This window comes from Bos mutus, chromosome 6 (genome assembly GCF_027580195.1).
Source record: "Bos mutus isolate GX-2022 chromosome 6, NWIPB_WYAK_1.1, whole genome shotgun sequence".
Taxonomy (NCBI): domain Eukaryota; kingdom Metazoa; phylum Chordata; class Mammalia; order Artiodactyla; family Bovidae; genus Bos; species Bos mutus.
Window position 1 is genome coordinate 101,446,505 of NC_091622.1, and position 20,085 is coordinate 101,466,589.

Here is a 20,085-nt window from a genome sequence, read left to right on the forward strand (position 1 = left end):
AACCACCCACTGCCACCCTGGAAATTTTCTCCTACTGAAATAACAGTAAAGTCACCATGTCCAATCCACACACACACCATTTCATCCTTCCCCCAGTTCCCTGGGAATTGATTTGTCTGCCTCCCAACCTCTCTTCTCTCATTCACCACCCACCTGGAGGAAGGGTGGGAGTGGTTCAGTCTCACACCAAAGTGGAGAAGCAGCATCCATGCAGGCGAATGGAGTGGCATGTTCTGCCAGGTACAGCCAAACACCAAGCTTAAGCTGAACCAAGGTATAATCCTCAAACTAAAAGGAGCTGAGATTTCATTTGCCGAAATTCCAATTAGCTCTGAATGTTTCTTTCTTTATAAATACAAAAAATAACTAAAACATTTTTTAAATCTTCATGAAAGCAGCATATATTAAAAGGGTAAAAGCATATATCTTCTAAAACAATACATACTTGGAATCCTAGGGGAGGGACACCATTGTTGAGAATGCCTTCTTTCAAGCCAGATAATTTTTAAAAGCCATTTAACGAGGACATTTGTTTGTTTCTCCAATAAACTAAAAACAACCCTAAGGAACTATATTTAATGTCCTTGAATAATCCGTAATGAAAAAGAATATAAAAATGAATATATATATATGTAAAACCAAGTCATTCTGCTATACACCAGAAATTAACACAACATTGTACATCAACTATACTTCAATTAAAACAAAAAAAGACAACCCTGGAAAGTCAAGAGGAGGCAAGAGGTCCCAGTTCCCATCATTCCTCAACACGTTCTGGATGATTTCATTCTGACAGTGATTTGGGTGGTCAGAAGTCCTTGCTTGTGTGTACAGACTCCATCTTTAGAGGCTCCCCCAGGAATGCTTCTGAAAGACAGCGCCGCTCCCTGCTCTCCCAGGAAACCAGCCACATCCTAAACACTGGGCCCCACTTCACGCAGCCTTGAGCAGCCTTCACTGGAGGGCACCATGTGAAGCCTTGTGAGTGAATGGGCGCTCTCTGTCCACACACAGGCCTAAGCTTTTCTGCCCCTGGAGCATGAGTTCCATGCTTTGCAGGATGTCATAAGCCTCAACGTAGGGGCCCACGGAAGTGAAAAGGCAAGCCTTAGACTGGAGGAAATAGAGCGACTGGATACAAAAATGCAGGGCATGTAAAGAAAATTGCTGGGTGTGGGCTGTATTCTACTGGTCTGTTTGTTCTGGTCATTGCCTACATCCGTTTGTCAAGTCTCAGTGTCTGAAATGTCCCATGGAATTCCTTACCTTAAGAATAATTTTGGATTGTTTTGGCCACCTATAATTCACATAGATACCAAAGGCCACAGGAATGATCAGGCACACAAGGGTGATTCCTGAAAAGAAGAAACATCTGTCAGACTGTAGGTATCCTTTCTCTACCCTTATCTCCCAGGCCTCAACAATTTATGTCTGTTTCACTTAGATAAAAACTTTAATTAAAGCAACATTTTATTTCTGCATCCACCTCCAAAAAATATTTTAATCTTTGAAAGACAGTCTTTGAAGGGTATATGATAGCACTGAATGCCATCATATATTTCTCTCAGAATCCTTCAACAAGCACATGGGATTTTAGAGACAACTGAAAATGTAAAGATTAGAAAACAGATGGACCCTTTTGTGTCTTCAAGATTCTTTGGTTGCTATGTATGGGGTCACCACTCTACAACTACAGCTATTATTTCTCTATTTGAAGCCAATGAGTGATTTGCTTTGCAAAGAATCCTTATCGCAAAACAAACACACCATCTGTTTTAGAAACCAAAGCAAGTTCTCATACTTTCACTTGTAACCAGGTAACCCATAGGCAGGTAGAGAAACACATCAATACATCGTTTAGTGAACACAAGTAAATGAAGACATTGAAGGCAGGCTCAATACAGCAGAGGTCTACTTGCCCAACAGGAGCCATACCCTGACATTTTCCAGTGCCACATTCCAAATCTGCTCACTTGAAATACTAGCCAAAGCCATATAAGTTGCTTATAATATTTGGGGCTTAAATTGTATACAAGTGCCTATTATTATATATTATCAAAACAGAATATATTAAACCTCTTAGTAACATGAAGAAGTTGCATATAAAATTATGATTTCTAAGTTAAGATTTCACTCAAATTTTACAAATTCAATGGGCTTCAGCTGTTACCCGGATGTGGCTCTGTTCATAGTTTTGAACTATGGGCCATGGGTTGTACGCCCTCCAAGAGATAACTTGAAACTTCAGATTGACACTTTGGAGTTCAAGAACCAGTTTCTAACAATTCTTCAAAGACTCTGATCAAACCAGGATAGACATATCATCTCACCAAGTTTTTCCTCTAAGCTGAGTAAGTTCACAGAGCTCTCTAAAAAAAGGACAGAGTTTAAGGAGCTGATGAAGGAGATGTGGGTGTGGTTGTGATGTGTGGATATGCTTTAACAGTTCATAAGAATCGTTTGTGTTGATCAGTAAAGAAGTCGAGGCTCACAGGCCACGTGACAGATGAAACTGGGGAACCAAGGTCTCGTAAGAGGCACTGAGATGCAGTCAACCTGCGGGTCACAGGGGTCAAACTACTTTCCAGTGGATTATATAAGGAGAGTTTGTTTGTTTTTAATAAGTGAGTTTTCTGACTTTATTTTCAAAACTGAACACTTGTAGGCCTTAAGAACTGGGACTTTGCAGTCAGATTCCAGAGTCAGAAATCAAGTTCTGCACTTAGCAGTACACAACCTTGGTCAAGTGAGTTCACCTATTTCTGAAAATACAAGAAATGGAACTGGTAATAGAATCTATACTGTTGGGTTATGTGGAAAATTAAATTAGACATATGTAGAATCCCCTGTATAAAGCAGACACATACCAAACAACAGCTGCTATTATTACCATCACTATTACTATTTCACGTCACAAGCCCAATACAGACCTATGTTCTGATATGGAATCGTGAGATTCTGCTCGAGGTTCCAGGACAAGGTGTAGAGATACAGGCAGAGTGGCATCATTCCCAGGGCAGCCATCATGGAACAGGTTGTCATACTGATGCTGAAAGTAAAATTAAAGTCATGCTTACAAGGGAGGTTTTGAAATAAAGGATTTAATCCTTAACCAGAACAACTTCTGGGGCACAACTTCTTACACTTGATGTAAGGTAATTGACTTGAAACTCCCTCCTGTCTTATTATTCAACAAATGATGGCAGATTTGTGGTCTAGAAAAACATTTCCGGCAGTTCTTATCACCTACCAATTAGTTCATTTTTTATGAACATTTTCTTGTCCTAAATGTTCTGATAGTCACTGTAAGGATTCATTTTTTTCCTTATACAGTTCTTTATTGATACATAACCCATAGGCAATAAGATTTCATTTTAAAGTATCCGTAGTGGGGAATTCTCTGGTGGTCCACCGGCTAAGACTGAGCTCCCAATGCACGGGCCCCACGTTTGATCCCTGGACAAGGAACCAGTTCCCACGTGTCACAACTATAGATCCCACATACCGCAACTAAGAGCCAATATAGCCAATTAAAATAAAAAAGTATTTTTAGTAAATGTGACTATGCTATTCTATTTCCAGAATATTTTCATCACCTCCAAAAGAAGCTCTACCCTATTAGCAGTCCCTCCCCATTCCTTTCTTCCTCCATCCCTGACAACCAGGAATCTACTTTCTAATCTATGGTTTAAGATGTCCAAATTTTCCCACTTTTATATCAATTCAGAGAGGGAGCCAAGAAGTCTTATCTGGGTCCTAAAGTCTTATAATGTTTCAAAAAACAGGGACGGAGCCAAAAGATGCCAGGCTATATTTGAGATTACTTATTCCTTCTGACCAATGGTCTTCTCACCGGCTTACTGTTTCTGTCTATAGGATTTTGTCCCTATCTGGGTGATAAAATCAACAAGAAAATGAATCAGTAAAATTAGAGGTGTGTGGCAGAAAGTGAAGAGGAACTAAAAAGCCTCTTGAAAGTGAAAGAGGAGAGTGAAAAAGTTGGCTTAAAGCTCAACATTCAGAAAACGAAGATCATGGCATCCGGTCCCATCACTTCATGGCAAATAAATGGGGAAACAGTGGAAACAGTGTCAGACTTTATTTTGGGGGGCTCCAAAATCACTGCAGATGGTGACTGCAGCCATGAAATTAAAAGACGCTTACTCCTTGGAAGGAAAGTTATGACCAACCTAGATAGCATATTCAAAAGCAGAGACATTACCATACCAACAAAGGTCCGTCTAGTCAAGGCTATGGTTTTTCCAGTAGTCATGTATGGATGTGAGAGTTGGACTGTGAAGAAGGCTGAGTGCCGAAGAATTGATGCTTTTGAACTGTGGTGTTGGAGAGTCCCTTGGACTGCAAGGAGATCCAACCAGTCCATTCTAAAGGAGATCAGTCCTGGGTGTTCTTTGGAAGGACTGATGCTAAAGCTGAAACTCCAATACTTTGGCCGCCTCATGCAAAGAGTTGACTCATTGGAAAAGACTCTGATGCTGGGAGGGATTGGGGGCAGGAGGAGAAGGGAAGACAGAAGATGAGATGGCTGGGTGGCATCACTGACTCGATGGATGTGAGTTTGAGTGAACTCCAGGAGTTGGTGATGGACAGGGAGGCCTGGCGTGCTGCAATTCATGGGGTCACAAAGAGTGGGACACGACTCAGCTACTGAACTGAACTGAACTGAACTGTGCTAAGTCACGTCCGACTCTTTGAGACCCTATGGACTGTAGCCTGCCAGGCTGATTGTGGGATTCTCCAGGCAAGAATACTAGAGTGGGTTGCCATGCCCTCCTCCAGGGGATCTTCCCAACTCAGGGATAGAACCCATGTCTCTTACATCTCCTGCACTGGCAGGCAGATTCCTTACCACCAGCATCACCTGGGAAGCTCAAGGTCAGGGGAAATAAGACAAATAGCAGGGCCTCCCAGGTGGCACCTATGGTAAAAGAAACTGCCTGCCAATGCAGGAGTCGTCAGAGACATGGGTTTGACTCCTGGGTAGGGAAGATCCCCTGCAGGAGGGCATGGCAACCCACTCCAGTATTCTTGCCTTGGAGAATCCCACAGACAGAGGAACCTGATGGGCTACATTCCGTAAGGTTGCAAAGAGTTGGCCACGACTGAAGCGCCTTGGGATGGATGCAAGGTAAATGGAAATGAGATATCCTTCAGGTCAACAAAATACTTTATCTTTAAAATTGCTAGGAAAATCATACAATCTGTTTACGAATGTACAAACTGTCTATAGACATGAATACTGGCTGCTCTACTGATTAATTGAGGCACAGGAAACATCATACAACACAAACCAGGGATAAAGCAAGAGTTTGTTCACTTTAACACTAGCCCTCGAAAGTCAGAGAATGTTTTAATATTCACTATTTAGGTTCTCAGAGCAACCTGCCTCGCATGTAGTACATGCCTAACCTGTGGTACAGATGGCTGAGAGACTGAGGCTTACTTTACTTCCCACCCCACCAAGGAGAAGGAGAGGAGACCCTTTGCATGGCTAAGGTCAGCTGCAGAGAAAGCAAGGGTCCTCAGCACTTGATCAGGCCAGCAGGTCAACCATCACTCCTCCCCATACTATGAATCACCAATGTTTCCATTTAATTAAGTACCCTGCCTATAAAATAATCTGCCTGTGATGACTTTGACATTTTCTATCAAAATAACAGTTGTGAGAGCCAGATGGTAAAGAAGGCATAGTGCCGAAGAATCGATGCTTTTGAACCATGGTGCTGGAGAAGACTCTTGAGAGAGAGAGAGAGCAAAGAGATCAAACCAGTCCATCTTAAAAGAAATCAACCCTGAATACTCATCAGAAGGATGCTGAAGCTCCAATACTTTGGTCACCTGCTGCAAACTCCATTGGAAAAGACCCTGATGCTGAGAAAGACTGAAGGCAGAAGGAGAAGAGGGAACCAGAGGATGAGATAGCTGGATGGCATCACCGATGCAATGGACATGAACTTGAGCAAACTCCAGAAGATGGTGAGGGACAGGCAGGCCTGGAGTGCTGCAGTCCATGGGGTCACAAAGAGTTGGACACCACTGGGTGGCTGAACAACAATCAGAAGAATGCTTATACTTCCAGAAAAGCAGCAATCATTATACTTCAGTGATATTAAAAATACTCCTTCTGGGAACTTTCCTGATGGTTCAGTGGTTATGACTCCATGCTTCTAATGCAGGGGGCCCGGGTTCAAGCTCTGGTCAGGGAACTAAGATCCCACATGCCATGAGGCATGGCGAAAACAATACTCCTTCTATACTCTCAATCATTGCCAGTAAAAATGCAAAATGGTGCAAAACCTGGAAGGAGTTTGGCAACATCTAGCAAAACTTTGGCCACCTGCAAAGAGCTGACTCATTGGAAAAGACCCTGATGCTGGGAAAGATTGAGGGCAAGAGGAGAAGGGGACAGAAGATGAGATGGTTGGATGGCATCACTGACTCAACGGACATGAGTTTAAACAAACTCTGGGAAATAGTGAAGCACAGAGAAGCCTGGCGTGCTGTAGTTCTGGGGTTGCAAAGAGTTGGATACAACCTAGCAACTGAATAACAACAGCAAGCAAAATTACACATGTGTTTACCCTTTGATTCAACAATCCCCCACGTGGGAATCTAACCCAAAGATGCACCGTCAAATATTTGGCTCACTGATGACCCTTTAAGAAAACTAGAGTTAGGTAATTCACAAGTATTTGTATATATCATCCTTCTCCTCTCTGTTTATATTTAAACATTCCTGTTTCATGGTTGCTTGTTCATTGAATAAAGGTTTATTCTTTTTTCTTTTTAGAGCAATCACACAATACAACTTACTCTGTAGCTTGGTTGCTTTTGTGTTCTTTTCCACTTAATATCACAGTCATTTTCAGGACAATAGATATAAGAAACTCATTTTTTTTTTCAAAAGAACTTCAACATAAATATGCCAAAATTTCCTCAATTACTCCATTAATGATGAAAAATTGCTTTGAGTTTTCTTCTGTTATAAACAATGTTATAATAAGCATTCTTACACATATTTCACTTGAATAATTCTTTTCCTTCTGTAGAATAGATTCTCCAAAGTTGAATCGCTATGTCAAAAGCCTGTTTTTCATTTTAATAGATACTACCAGATTACTTTCAAAAAATTTTATTATATTTCACTATCTTCCCTACACTGGAGGTGATCCCTTTTACTTCCCAAGAGAACACTGAATAATGTGTCTCACTCTTCTTTTGTTATACATCTGATTCTGTACGAGGTTGTGCTTTCCAATGTTTACTAGCCTCTTGGAAACGCCCTCACAACAGCCTTGCTTGTCTGATTTTTCTTTTCTCAACTTGCAGGAGCTATTTTAAAAGTAGGGTTGCTGGTGTTCAGTCACTAAGCCATGTTCGACTCTTTGTGACCCCATGGACTGCAGTACATCAGGCTTCCTGGTCCTACTCTATTTCCCTGAGTTTGCCCAGATTCATGTCCATTGAGTCAGCGATGCTGTCTAACCATCTCATCCTCTGCTGCCCTCTTCTCCTTTTGCCTTCAATCTTTCCCAGCATAACTCTTTCAATGAGTCGGCTCTTTGCATCAGGTGGCCAAAGTACTGGAGCTTCAGCTTCAGCATCAGTCTTTCCAATGAATATTCAGAGTTGATTTCATATCATCAAATGTAATACAAACATTTTTCCAAGCGTATATTTTAACTATGCTTATGACTTTTGCCACAATAAATAATGAACACAGAGGTAGTCAAATCTGTCCATTTTCCCCCCCGGCTTCTGAGTTCCCTGTTTTATTAGAGATCCCCCCTCCTCCTGAGGTTTTTCAAATATTGCCCCCACTTTTTACTTTTTCATAGGTTTATATTTTACATTTATGTTTTCAGCTCATCTAAAATTTATATTTTATATTGTATAAGGTATGAAACTGATCTATTGTCTTCTTTTATTTACTTGGCTGTGCTGGGTCTTAGTCACAGCCCTCGGGATCTTTGCCCTAGGGCCCGTTTGCCACAACAAGCCAGCACAGTGAGAAGCCTGTGCTCTGCAATTAGAGTAGCCCCACTTGCCGCAACTAGAGAAAAACCTCTGCAGCAATGAAGACCCAGCACAGCCTAAATAAACTAATAAAATAAAATACAAAAACAATGAATGTTTGAGTTGGGCAAAGTATTCTTCCTAACTGAAGAGCAAATTAAGGAAGAAAAGCAGTTTGCCAGAGCTTTCAAATCTCTGTATCCATGAAGAGGGTGTCTGGGACACTTCCTAATTCCTAGTCTATGACAGTGCTTCATTTCTGGCTCCTCATACCATCACATGCTGAAAGGAAGTCGATACTACATCGCTTTGATCTTGAACTTCTGGAGAACTAGCATAGCATTTTCCACCTGTATGGCTTTGGATCAAATCCCAGAAAGGTAGGGTTTCCCAGGTGGTGCGGTGGGTAAACAATCTGTCTGTAAGGCAGGAGACACAGGTTCCATCCCTGGGTCAGGAAGATCCCCTGGAGAAGGGAATGGCAACCCACTCCAGCACTTTTGCCTGGAGAATCCCATGGACTGAGGAGCCTGGTGGGCTACAGTCCATGGGGTCGCAGAGTCAGACATGACTGAAGAGCCTGAGCATGACGCACGCACCAAAAATGTAGGATTAATGACTGTGGGAAGCAAACTGTGAGATTCTATCAGACTCATTCTGTACCCTTGATCACACAGGTGACGATTTCCACCCTTTACACAACTCATGCCCATCACACGCACAGTAATGGTCAAGGATGGATGGCCATCCGTGACCCTGGTGCTCTGCCAACAATTACAAATACCAACAAAGCTTGGAAAAGCACACAGCAAGTGTGCATGAATGCGATGGACAGTCACACCTTTTGCTTTACTGCCATGAAATTCCAGTGCAGCATAAACAGAGGATGTGGCCAACTGGGTCTCTCAGCTACTCACCGAGGAAAACTGTTGGCAAAATCTGACTGCAGTATAACAAGAATCCGCTTGCACTAAGCAGAATAGCATCACCATCCACAAACCATTATAGAGAATAATGAGACAGACTCGACAGGTCTGGACAAACAGGTAAACCCTGAACCTCCTTTAAAACATGGAAATTACATATCTGTGCATTATACTAAAGTGTAGTGTCCATGGGTATACTATTTTGCAATGGGTTTAAATTATTCAATGGTTTTTAGCTTGAAACCAATAAACTCTGGAACGCTGACACTCAAAACTGTGAAAAAATACATTTGCTCTCCCACTGGAAAAAAAAAAAAAAAAACACATAAAATTATCTAGCTAGCCAGATGGACATGGAATATACTATAAGATCAGATCAATAGACTTGGCCCTAGAGATAGGTTCCAGGCCAGGTTTTTCATCCCCAAATATAAACATTACTCCTGTCTGCTGCTCCTCAAGAAGAGTAATCAGCATTTATTGAGTACCACATGCCAAGTATCAGACTTCATTACATACATTTCCCTCTTTTCATCTATAAAACAATTCTATGTGTGGGTATTATTTTCATTAGGAAAAAAAATACTAAAGTATGTAGAGTTATAGACAGAAACTTACACTAAGTCACATGGATTCAGTCTCAGTTCTGTCTCTCTCCTCTTCAGTTCTCCACCAGGCCCTGTTAAGCAGACCTGAAGAATCTGAAGTCCTATTTTCAGGGTCTCTGCTGAAGGATCAAGAACTTCTTTAAAGTCAAAATTGGCCGCTGACTCTCTCAGGCTCTACCACCATGAGTGCCCAGAATTCTTTCTTTGCTGCTAAGGACAAAAACACGTCCTCAGGGAAGGACAGATTTCCTACATCAAAAGTTATCAAACTAGAGTTCCCAGGTAGCCTAGTGGCTAGGATCCCAGGCTCTTGATGCCAGGAGCCAGATTCAGTCCCCGGTTGGGGAACAGATCCTGTAATATCCTGAATGTACTTAACGCCACTGCCTGTACACTTAAAACGGTAACTGCTATGTTATCTGTGTTTACCACAATGGAAAAAAGGACCTCATATGACACGAATTTACCTACGAAACAGAAGCCAAGTCACAGACATGGAGAACAGACCTGTGGCTGCCAAGGGGGAGGCAGCAGGGAAGGGCCGGATTGGGAGTTAGGGATTAGCTGATGCAAACTATTATATATAGAATGGGTCACCAAGGTTCTACTGTATAGAAAGGGAACTATATTCAATATCCTGCAATAAACTACAATGAAAAGAAAAGAAAAAGGGACCTCAGAGAGTCTAACCCATTACTTTCACAAATGAGGAAACAATCCAGAAAGGCAAATTGCTCAAAGACACAGGACCTAAAACACAGACCTCTGACACAGTGCTCTTTTGCCTAACCTATATAATAATAATAACTTTATATTTATACATATATATGTGTGTGTGTGTGTGTGTATTGCCTCATTCAATCCAGGCAACAACCAGTGAGGTAGCTTATGTTTTTCCCTATTTTAGAAGTGGGCTTCCCTGATAAAATTAAAGCATACAAAATTTACATGACCTGCCAAGATGACCAAGTTAGTAAGTGACTAGGACTTCAAGCTCCCAACGTGGGGGGCCCAGATTCAATCCCGGGTTGGAGAACTGGAAGAAAAGTTATGACCAACATAGACAGCATATTAAAAAGCAGAGACATTACTTTGCCAACAAAGGTCCATCTAGTCAAGGCTATGGGTTTTCCAGTGGTCATGTATGGATATGAGAGTTGGACTATAAAGAAAGCTGAGCGCCGAAGAATTGATGCTTTTGAACTGTGGTGTTGGAGAAGACTCTTGAGAGTCCCTTGGACCGCAAGGAGATCCAACCAGTCCATCCTAATGGAGATCAGTCCTGGGTGTTCATTGGAAGGACTGATGTTGAAGCTGAAACTCCAATTCTTTGGCCACCTGATGCAAAGAGCTGACTCATTTGAAAAGACCCTGATGCTGGGAAAGATTGAGGGCAGGAGGAGAAGGGGATGACAGAGGATGAGCTGGTTGGATGGCATCACCGACTCAATGGACATTGAGTTTACCCAGAGTTTGGGTAAACTCTGGGAGCTGGTGATGGACAGGGAGGCCTGGAGTGCTGCAGTTCATGGGGTCACAGAGTCAGACACGACTGAGCTACTGAACTGAACTGGAGAACTGGATCCCAAATGCTGCAACTAAAGATCCCACGTGCTGCAAAAGGACCAGGCACAGCTAAATAAATAAATTAAAAAAAATTTTTTTATGTGTGGGATATGTTTAAAGAACAATTAGCAGTCCATTCTTACTACAGACCAGCTATGCTTAAGGGGTTAATGGGAAATAAACCTACAGAAGTCCATTAGACTTGAATTAGGTTCTATTCAATTTAGCAGGTGTTGAAAAGCCTTTATATGTATATATTCCTTTTCTCCTCACAATACCACAAAGGAACTACTATGATTTCTAGTTATAAAAAAGAGGTCCCAAGTCAGGATATAAAGACAAGCAGTCAAATCTCAGAGCCTATCTTAACCACTTACTACAAAACCATGATGGAGGCATGAGTACATTCTTAACATATCTTAACCACTTACTACAAAACCATGATGGAAGGCAGAGAGTACATTGTGAAGGTGCTGCAACTGGCCAAGAAAGGAACTGTGGGGCCTGAATAGAGGTGATGACAGTGGAGAGATGGGAAGCCAAGCTCTGCGTGACGCCAAGAGGCTGGGCTACAGTACGAGCCACAGGACTGAACGGAGGAAGAGAAGCATGGACGGAGTCACAGGGGACTGCCAAGATGATGACCCCAGGTGACTGGGAAGAGGACTGCGGTCAGCATCAGACACTCAAGAATACAGAAACTCAGTTGTGTCTGACTCTGCAACCTCCCGGACTTCAGCCACCAGGCTCCTCTGTCCACGGACTTCTCCAGACAAGAAGACTGGAAGGTGTGGCCATGCTCTTCTCCAAAGGATCTTCCCAACCGAGGGATCAAACCTGGGTCTCCTTCATTGCAGATGGATTCTTTACCATCTGAGCTACCAGATGCTAGACTAAATGCTCTTAGATTTCATCCAGTATGAAAAACAGAATTCCTATCAATGATTGTCTACTGAGTTTTGTTAAAAGTTATTTTTGTTGGTAGTCAAGTAAGAAAAGCAATGAACTTGGATACTGTTTCAGTCAATAATACTGAGCTTCTAATTTATAATTTTTACATAAAATTAAGATTTCTTACTCTTGTATCTATAAGCTTTTGAAAATCTAGTATTTAGTCCCCATTTAAAATTTTCATTTCTTTGAATTTAAATTTTTTTTACTTGATTTTTGTTTTGTTTTTTTGTTTGTGAGGCTTGAAATCAAAATTTTATAAGAAAAAGGGGAAAGTAGCTAATATTTACTGTGTACCTACTATGTCCCTGGCACCCTCCATATATATTTCCTGCTTAAAATACAGTCTCATGGGGAATAGGTAATTTTAACCCCATTTTACAAATGAGGCTTATAGGTTAATTTGACCGAAGTTAAAAGCTAATTAAGCAAAGTAAAATGAGCATTACATTTTACAGACTTCCTATTATTGGTGCTTTTATTATAATGTTGGCTAATAAGAGATGAAGATAAATGTTCTCTTTCCCAGAGGTATTTAAGAACACTGTTTAAAGATGTATGCTCCTACCTAAATGTCCATCAACAGAGGAATGGATAAAGAAGATGTGGTACATATATACTATGGAATACTGCTGCTAAGCTGCTAAGTCGCTTCAGTCGTGTCCGACTCTGTGCGACCCCAGAGACGGCAGCCCACCAGGCTCCCCCGTCCCTGGGATTCTCCAGGCAAGAACACTGGAGTGGGTTGCCATTTCCTTCTCCAGTGCATGAAAGTGAAAAGTGAAAGTGAAGTCGCTCAGTCGTGTCTGACTCTTAGCGACCCCCTGGACCGCAGCTTACCAGGCTCCTCCATCCATGGGATTTTCCAGGCAAGAGTACTACTCAGCCACAAAAAGGAACAAAATTGTGCCATTTGCAGAGAGATGGATGGACCTAGAGACAGTCACACAGAGTGAAGTAAGTTGGAAAGAGAAAAAACAAATACTGTATTAACACATATATGTGGAGTTTAGCAAAATAGGACAGGTGAAAGTGAAGTCGCTCAGTCGTGTCCGACGCTTTGCGACCCCACGGACTGCAGCCACCAGGCTCCTCCATCCATGCGATTTTCCAGGCAAGAGTACTGGAGTGGGGCGCCACTGCCTTCTCTGAGTATAGGTGAACATGTTTGCAAAGCAGACAAAGAGACACAGATGTAGCAAACAAAGGTACAGACACCAAGCAGGAAAGAAGGGGGTTTAGGACGGATTGGGAGATTGGGATTAATATACACTACGATGTATAAAATAGATAACTAAAGAGAATGAACTGTAGAGCACAGGGAACACTACTCAATGCTCTAAATGACCTAAAGTGCTCTAAGTGGCCTAAATGGGAAGGAAATTCGAAAAAGTGGTGATTTAGGTAAACATATAGCTGACTCACTTTGCTGTACAGCAGAAACTAACACAACATTGTAAAGGAACTATACTTCAATAAAAAAATATTTTTAAAGATTTATGCTCATACTCAGAAGATCTAGTTGTGCTAATAAATAGCATTGAAGAAAGTGCCCAAATTGCAGACTGATGAGAAACAGCTGTGACTTTAAATCTGAATTTTGCCATATTCAATGTGTAGCATTTGGCAATCTACTTAACCAATCTGAGACACAATTTTCTCAGCCATAAAATTCAGAATTATAAACGGTCATTTACAAGGTTGTTTTGAGGGCCAAAAAAGAAGAGAAAGAGCATGCGTGAAAGCATCAGTCCTGTGCCTGTTCAGGGTACTTAATAAGTATGTGTCCTTTTTCTTGCCCAAAACTTGCAGTCCCTGGAAGTTATCACTGTTATATAAACTTTGTGTAAAGAATATTTATCATTTTCCAATTATTATGTTAATGTCAGCTTTATTGAATTTCAATTAGCAGTGCACATTGAGGGGGGAGGGTTTAAATGAGCGAGGCAAGTGATTCACTTTAAATCTTTGATAAGTGGGTAACTAAAAACATAACCATATGAAAATTAATTATTGGTCTGCTTGGCATGAACCCATTAAAATTTATAGGTGAAATAAGTTCCATATGCTAAACATTGAGCACATGCAGGAAACTAGAAACCCATAGCTGCAGCTGACTCACTAACGTCAACTCCCAGCAAAGTCACCACCTGATTCATTCATTCATTGTATACTAAATTTCAACTAAATGGCATACATACCGAACAAAGATTTAAATTTATAAGTAGGTCTTCCCCGGGGCAAAAGGTGAAACAGCTTGTTCATAAGTAAGCAAAGATTCTAGAACGACCACTGCTTTGTAGCCCTTTCATTTTTATAATTGTGATTCCATCCTTTCCTCAAATGCCCTTTTTTTCCCCTCATCGGAACAAGTACTCCAAAATATATGTGATTAATTCATTTTCATTAAAATGTAAATGAATGATAAAGCCTGATGTCTCCCCACGGGTTTTCAGCTACACTGTAACTGGGATCAGGGTCATTGACCAAAATGAAAGGAATGAGATTCTAGTAGTGAATGCTAAGCATCTGCAAAGCCACAAAAAAGCTTTAGTCATAAAAGTCTTTGTGTTACTCCGCAAGTCAACTCAACAGGCCTCTTAAAGCAGGATACCCCTGAAGCACCCTTATCCAATCCCCCAAAATACTGATCTCATAAACTAGGTGCTCATTAGGGTCACGAGGCCCTCATTCTGCTTGTGCGGACACCACCATCATCCCCACTACAATAGCAACCAACTATCCTTAGCTTCCTGGGAGTCTGAGCCTATTGTGAAATTAGGACTGTTGTTAAAGCCATCAGTGTGGGTGAGAATGAGTTCACGCCTAGGAAGGGCCACTGGGTGAGGCGGAGACATGACTTCACTACTGTGTATGAGCCCAGCCCCTTTACTCTGAAAAGAATAACTCAGAAAAGTTGCCAGTAAAACAGAGGACAGTCACAGCAAAGTTAATTTTAAGTTCAAAAAGGAAAGTCCTGGGGACTTCCCTGGTGGTTTAAGGGCTTAGACTCCCCACTTCCACTGCAGGGGGTATGGGTTCCATCTCAGGTCCGGGAACTAAGATCCCACATGCTGTGTGGTGTGGCCAAAAATCAAGGGGGTAAAAAAGATGAAAGTCCTTCTGGGACTGAACAAGTCTCTGTAAAATGTTTCCCACTGGAAACTCTATCTAGATTGGCAGAGTGTTTAACACAACCGCGCAAGCCTCCAACACCCACCCCAAGCAGGGGAAGACAGCTGAGCTTCCCTCATGTAACTTACCTGAGATCCATATCTCCATCCACCCAGAAGGTGAAAATGTTTGAGACAGTTCCCCCTGGGCAACACCCCATGATGAGGACAGCTATAGCTTGGAGTGGCTTCAGGGAGAAGCTGATGATCAGGAGATAGGCGATGAGAGGCATGAGCCCAAACTGGCAGAGCATTCCCACAGCGATGCCCCAGGGTCTCCTGATGTGTCCCCAGAGCTTCTGGACCTCCACAGAGCATCCCAAGGAGAACATCAGCAGGCCGATCATCAGGGCCGACACCACTGTGAATACGAGGTCCAGGTTCCCGAACGCCTTCAGCCCCTCCGGCAGCTCCTCCTCCGAACTGTTGGCCAGGCAGGCCAAGCCGCTGGAACAATTTGCTCTCATCTCCTTATCTCCGTAAGGCAGCATCACAAATGAACCTCCTGCTGTAATGCCTGGGCAGGTCTATCCTGCTGTATTTTTAATAATGTCACCAAGTCACACGTGGAGGATCATTCCAGGAGCCAAGGGCCAGCCAGGTGATTCATCCTAATTTGGTCAATTTATTCACAAGTGGTATTATAAAAGTAATTATCATGGCCAAGAAACATAATAAACTGTGGAAAGGAAGGCTTTCCACATTTACGGATACTTACCGGTGAACATTCACGTGAAATGAGACAAGCAAACTGACTGTCAAGTGGAGCAACCGGTGTGCTGTCAGCAATCACGCTGGGTTCCAGGAAAGCAGGCTGGTTGGCAAGACATAATTCCTCCAGATTCAGTGGGGATTTCCAAGAGCCAGGATGCAATGTTTTGCAGAGAGAAAGGCTAACTCTGGGGGAAAAGAAAAAAAACAAAGGCAGCTAAGCCAAAGCCACACTTCGTAGCATGAGCAAAATACTTCAGCCTAGAGAATTCTATGAGGAGCATAGAGGAGCCTGGCGGGCTACAGTCCATGGAGTCACAAAGAGGTGGACACAACAGAGTGACTAACACTTTCACTTGCTGTTGAAGAAATTAAAACAAAAGAAGGCCAGTTTAAGAAATGTCAGGAGGGAATAAGGATCATTTCAAGAGAGCTTTGGAATTAGTCACTTTTTCTTCTTTCTGTTTCTACTAGAATGCGTGTCTAAAACCAATGGTTAAACGCCGCTGAGAGTAATACGGTGTTAAGCACCCGGTGGGTCTCGTGAAACATGTGGAAACTCATTTCTGATCTGAACCCAAAATAATTCAAGGGAAATGTCACTCTCCTTCGGAGAATAGAGTCGGCTTTGAGAAGCCCCACCCCTGGGTCTTGAGGTGAGGTCTGGGAATTCAGCAATGAAATGTGATAAAGAGCTTGTCTGGGGAAGGCTTGAGACAAGAGTCTGAGGTCAGCCTGTGACCGCAACGGCCTGGGGCCTCTCTGTGTGTCTTAACCACACAATCACATGTTTTGTTGGCAAAACCAGGCGAGAAAAGAACGGTCCCATGAAACTAAGGCTCCAAAACAGCAGACACCACACCCTTTCTCACTGAAAGCAGGAAGTATATTTGTGGCACAGAGGCTGAGGACAGGGAACACTTTATAAATGGTCCCACGTGTCTTCAGAGTGACACTAGCTCTGCATTGTTTATTTCTAGATTAGCAAATTACTTTCCATGACAAAATGTTCTGGGCATGCTTGCTGTATACAAAAACAAGCTGAATACAAATGTGAAATGAAATCTATTTGCAAGAAGTATAAACTCACTCAGGCAACCTACACCCCAAAAGCAGCTCTGAAGGGAGAACCTTGCTGGAGGCCATTCACAGGTCTTGTTTTATGCCCAAGAACAAGCTAACATCTACAGCAAGCTTGGTGAGCTTGTCAGGAGACAACCCAGAACCATCTGCATCGTGTTTATTCAGAGTCAAGCAAAGAAATGGGCTTCCCTTGTGGCTCAGCTGGTAAAGAATCTGCCTGCAATGAGGGAGACCTGGGTTTGATCCCTGGGTTGGGAAGATCCCCTGGAAAAGGGAAAGGCTGCCCACTCCATTATTCTGGCCTGGAGAATTCCATGGACTGTATAGTCCATGGGGTAGCAAAGAGTTGGACACGACTGAGTGACTTTCACTCACAAGCAGAGAAATGGATATTTAGGAGTGGGTTAGGTCTCTGGAAAGCTGGTGTTCTCAGCTGAAAGATGTTAAGGTGTGGTAAAGCTGAAGCGGAATGGAGGAAGGAAAGAATTAACATTTTTTTGAGGACCGACTAAGTGACAGGGGGTTTCCCAGGTGGCTCAATGGAAAGAATCCACCTGCCAAGCAGGAAATGCAAGTTCAATCCCTGGGTCAGGAAGATCCCCTGGAAGAGGAAATGGAAACCCACTCCAGTATTCTTGCCTGGGAAACCCCAAGGACAGAGGAGCCTGGTGGGCTGCAGTCCATGGGGTCACCAAAGAGTCAGACACAACTGAGCGACTCAACAATAAAGTGACAGAAACATGCTAGGTTATTTGCACTTATGTGGCTGTGTCTGGTGAAGCAAAACATTTTTAAACTTTATTTAGTAAGAAAGTGAAAGTGAAAGTGAAGCCACTCAGTCGTGTCCGACTCTTTGAGACCCCATGGACTGTAGCCTACCAGGCTCCTCCATCCATGGATTCTCCAGGCAAGAGTACTGGAGTGGGTTGCCATTTCCTTCTCCAGGAGATCTTCCCAACACAGGGATCGAACCCGGGTCTCCCGCATTGCAGGCAGATGCTTTACCATCTGAGTAAGAAAGTATCAGATTATTTCTGTTTGGATAATGTTAAAAAGTCCCTTGGTAGACCTTTCTTACTGAAAGAATCACTTGAACAACTCTTCTTAGTTATACAAATTTAAGTTTAGTAAGCCATACCCAATAGTGATTGGTTTTGCTACTCAGCTCTAATAGCTGGAAAATGAAATGAAATGTGAGTTGCTCAGTTGTATCTGACTCTTTGCCACCCCTTGGGCTGTAGCCTGCCAGGCTCCTCTGCCCATGGAATTCTCCGGGCAAGAATACTGGAGTGTGTTGCCATTCCCTTCTTGACCCAGGGATTGAATGAACCCGAGCCTCCTGAATTGTAGGCAGAATCTTTACCGTCTCAGCCACAGGGAAGCCCTGAGGAGGGGGCTAAATTTGCAAAGTAAACTTAAGTAGTCTCCAAAGGCGAAGGTGACCTTGGCCACTTGCCTTTTAAAATATAGTGTTATCAGAATTTCTCAAATGTAATTCAGTTGGATGATTCCAACGGAGGTCCATTGACAGGAATAGTTATTAAAGTCTAATTACACACCAAGAAAGGGGTGTCTGGACTGGTGACAAGTTCCTCTGGACCCAGTTGTCTTGGGAGAGATGTCACAAGGTGATAAAGGACACGGTGAGTGAGTACATGAATGCAGCTGGAAAAGAAGTAGCCTTGAGAGGCCAAGCTTGGGCACCACCATGATGTGTGCAAGGTGGCAGTGACAGAGGACCCACTGGCCTTGGTAGAACCAACTTATTCAAAACATCCTGAGGCAGGAAGTAGATGGGCCAAGATGAAAATAGCAGGACAATCAGGGAGGAGGCTGAGCCCTGCCCAGACAGAAGATAAGAGACCACATATTTCTCCTTCTCAAAGTCAGGAGACCTCCCTGTCTACACATGCGCAGAAAGACTCCTTGGAGGTCAAAAGGGGACTGATGTTAAGTGATGCTAATTATGCATAGGCCTCTTTGGTGGAATCCATCTTGGCCAAGAGATATGTGAAGATCCTGAGATATACCAAATATGAACTCTGACCCAGGCAAATCAAAGTGACTGGCCAAAGAAAAAGTCAGAAGAAATGCCCCATAAAAGTGATTCAAACTACCACAAGGGCTCAACTCTCTCTCTGAGTCCACCCAAGTCTATCTACAGGTACTATACTCTTTTTCCTCCTAAATAAACACTTTTCTGGTTTCACTACTTCTGTCTTTGTGGGAATTCTTTTCTGCAAAGCCAAGGAGAAAAGGAAAGATATACCCATTTGAATGCAGAGTTCCAAAGAACAGCAAGGAGAGATAAGAAAGCCTTCCTAAGTGATCAATGCAAAGCATTAGAGAAAAACAATAGAATGGGAAAGACTAAAGATCTCTTCAAGAAAATTAGAGATACCAAGGCAACATTTCATGCAAAGATGGGCTCAATAGAAGACAGAAATGGTATGGACCTAACATAAGCAGAAGATATTAAGAGGTGGCAAGAATACACAGAAGAACTGTACAAAAAAGATCTTCATGACCCAGATAACCACGATGGTGTGATCACTCACCTAGAGCCAGACATCCTGGAATGTGAAGTCAAGTGGGCCTTAGGAAGCATCACTACAAACAAAGCTAGTGGAGGTGATGGAATTCCAGTTGAGCTATTTCAAATCCTGAAAGATGGCACTGTGAAAGTGCTGAACTCAATATGCTAGCAAATTTGGAAAACTCAGCAGTGGCCACAGGACTGGAAAAGGTCAGTTTTCATTCCAATCCCAAATAAAGGCAATGCCAAAGAATGTTCAAACTACTGTACAATTGTACTCATCTCACATGCTAGCAAATTAATGCTCAAAATTCTCCAAGCCAGACTTCAACAGTATGTGATCCATGAACTTCCAGATGTTCAAGCTGGATTTATAAAAGGCAGAGGAACTAGAGATCAAATTGCCAACATCTGCTGGATCACCAAAAAAGCAAGTGAGTCCCAGAAAAACATCTACTTCTGCTTTATTGACTATGCCAAAGCCTTTGACAGTG

At 42.5% G+C, this 20,085-nt stretch overlaps 1 protein-coding gene across 3 annotated transcripts in view; it reads right to left on the minus strand.

Moving 5' to 3' along the window:
- Positions 1 to 20,085, minus strand: part of SLC10A6 (solute carrier family 10 member 6) — a 62,922-nt gene that overhangs the window by 22,223 nt on the left and 20,614 nt on the right. For 2 of the 3 annotated variants that reach the window (XM_070372656.1, XM_070372655.1), the window contains exons 3-6: positions 15,980 to 16,160; positions 15,352 to 15,872; positions 2,931 to 3,049; positions 1,267 to 1,355 (exon numbers count right to left, since the gene is read on the minus strand). In XM_070372656.1, coding sequence (XP_070228757.1) covers positions 1,267 to 1,355; positions 2,931 to 3,049; positions 15,352 to 15,752 — 609 coding nt within the window. In that variant the 5' untranslated portion in view covers positions 15,753 to 15,872; positions 15,980 to 16,160. Of the gene's footprint in view, positions 1 to 1,266; positions 1,356 to 2,930; positions 3,050 to 15,351; positions 15,873 to 15,979; positions 16,537 to 20,085 lie in introns of those variants that run through there. The other variant, XM_005907756.2, reaches the window with a different exon arrangement.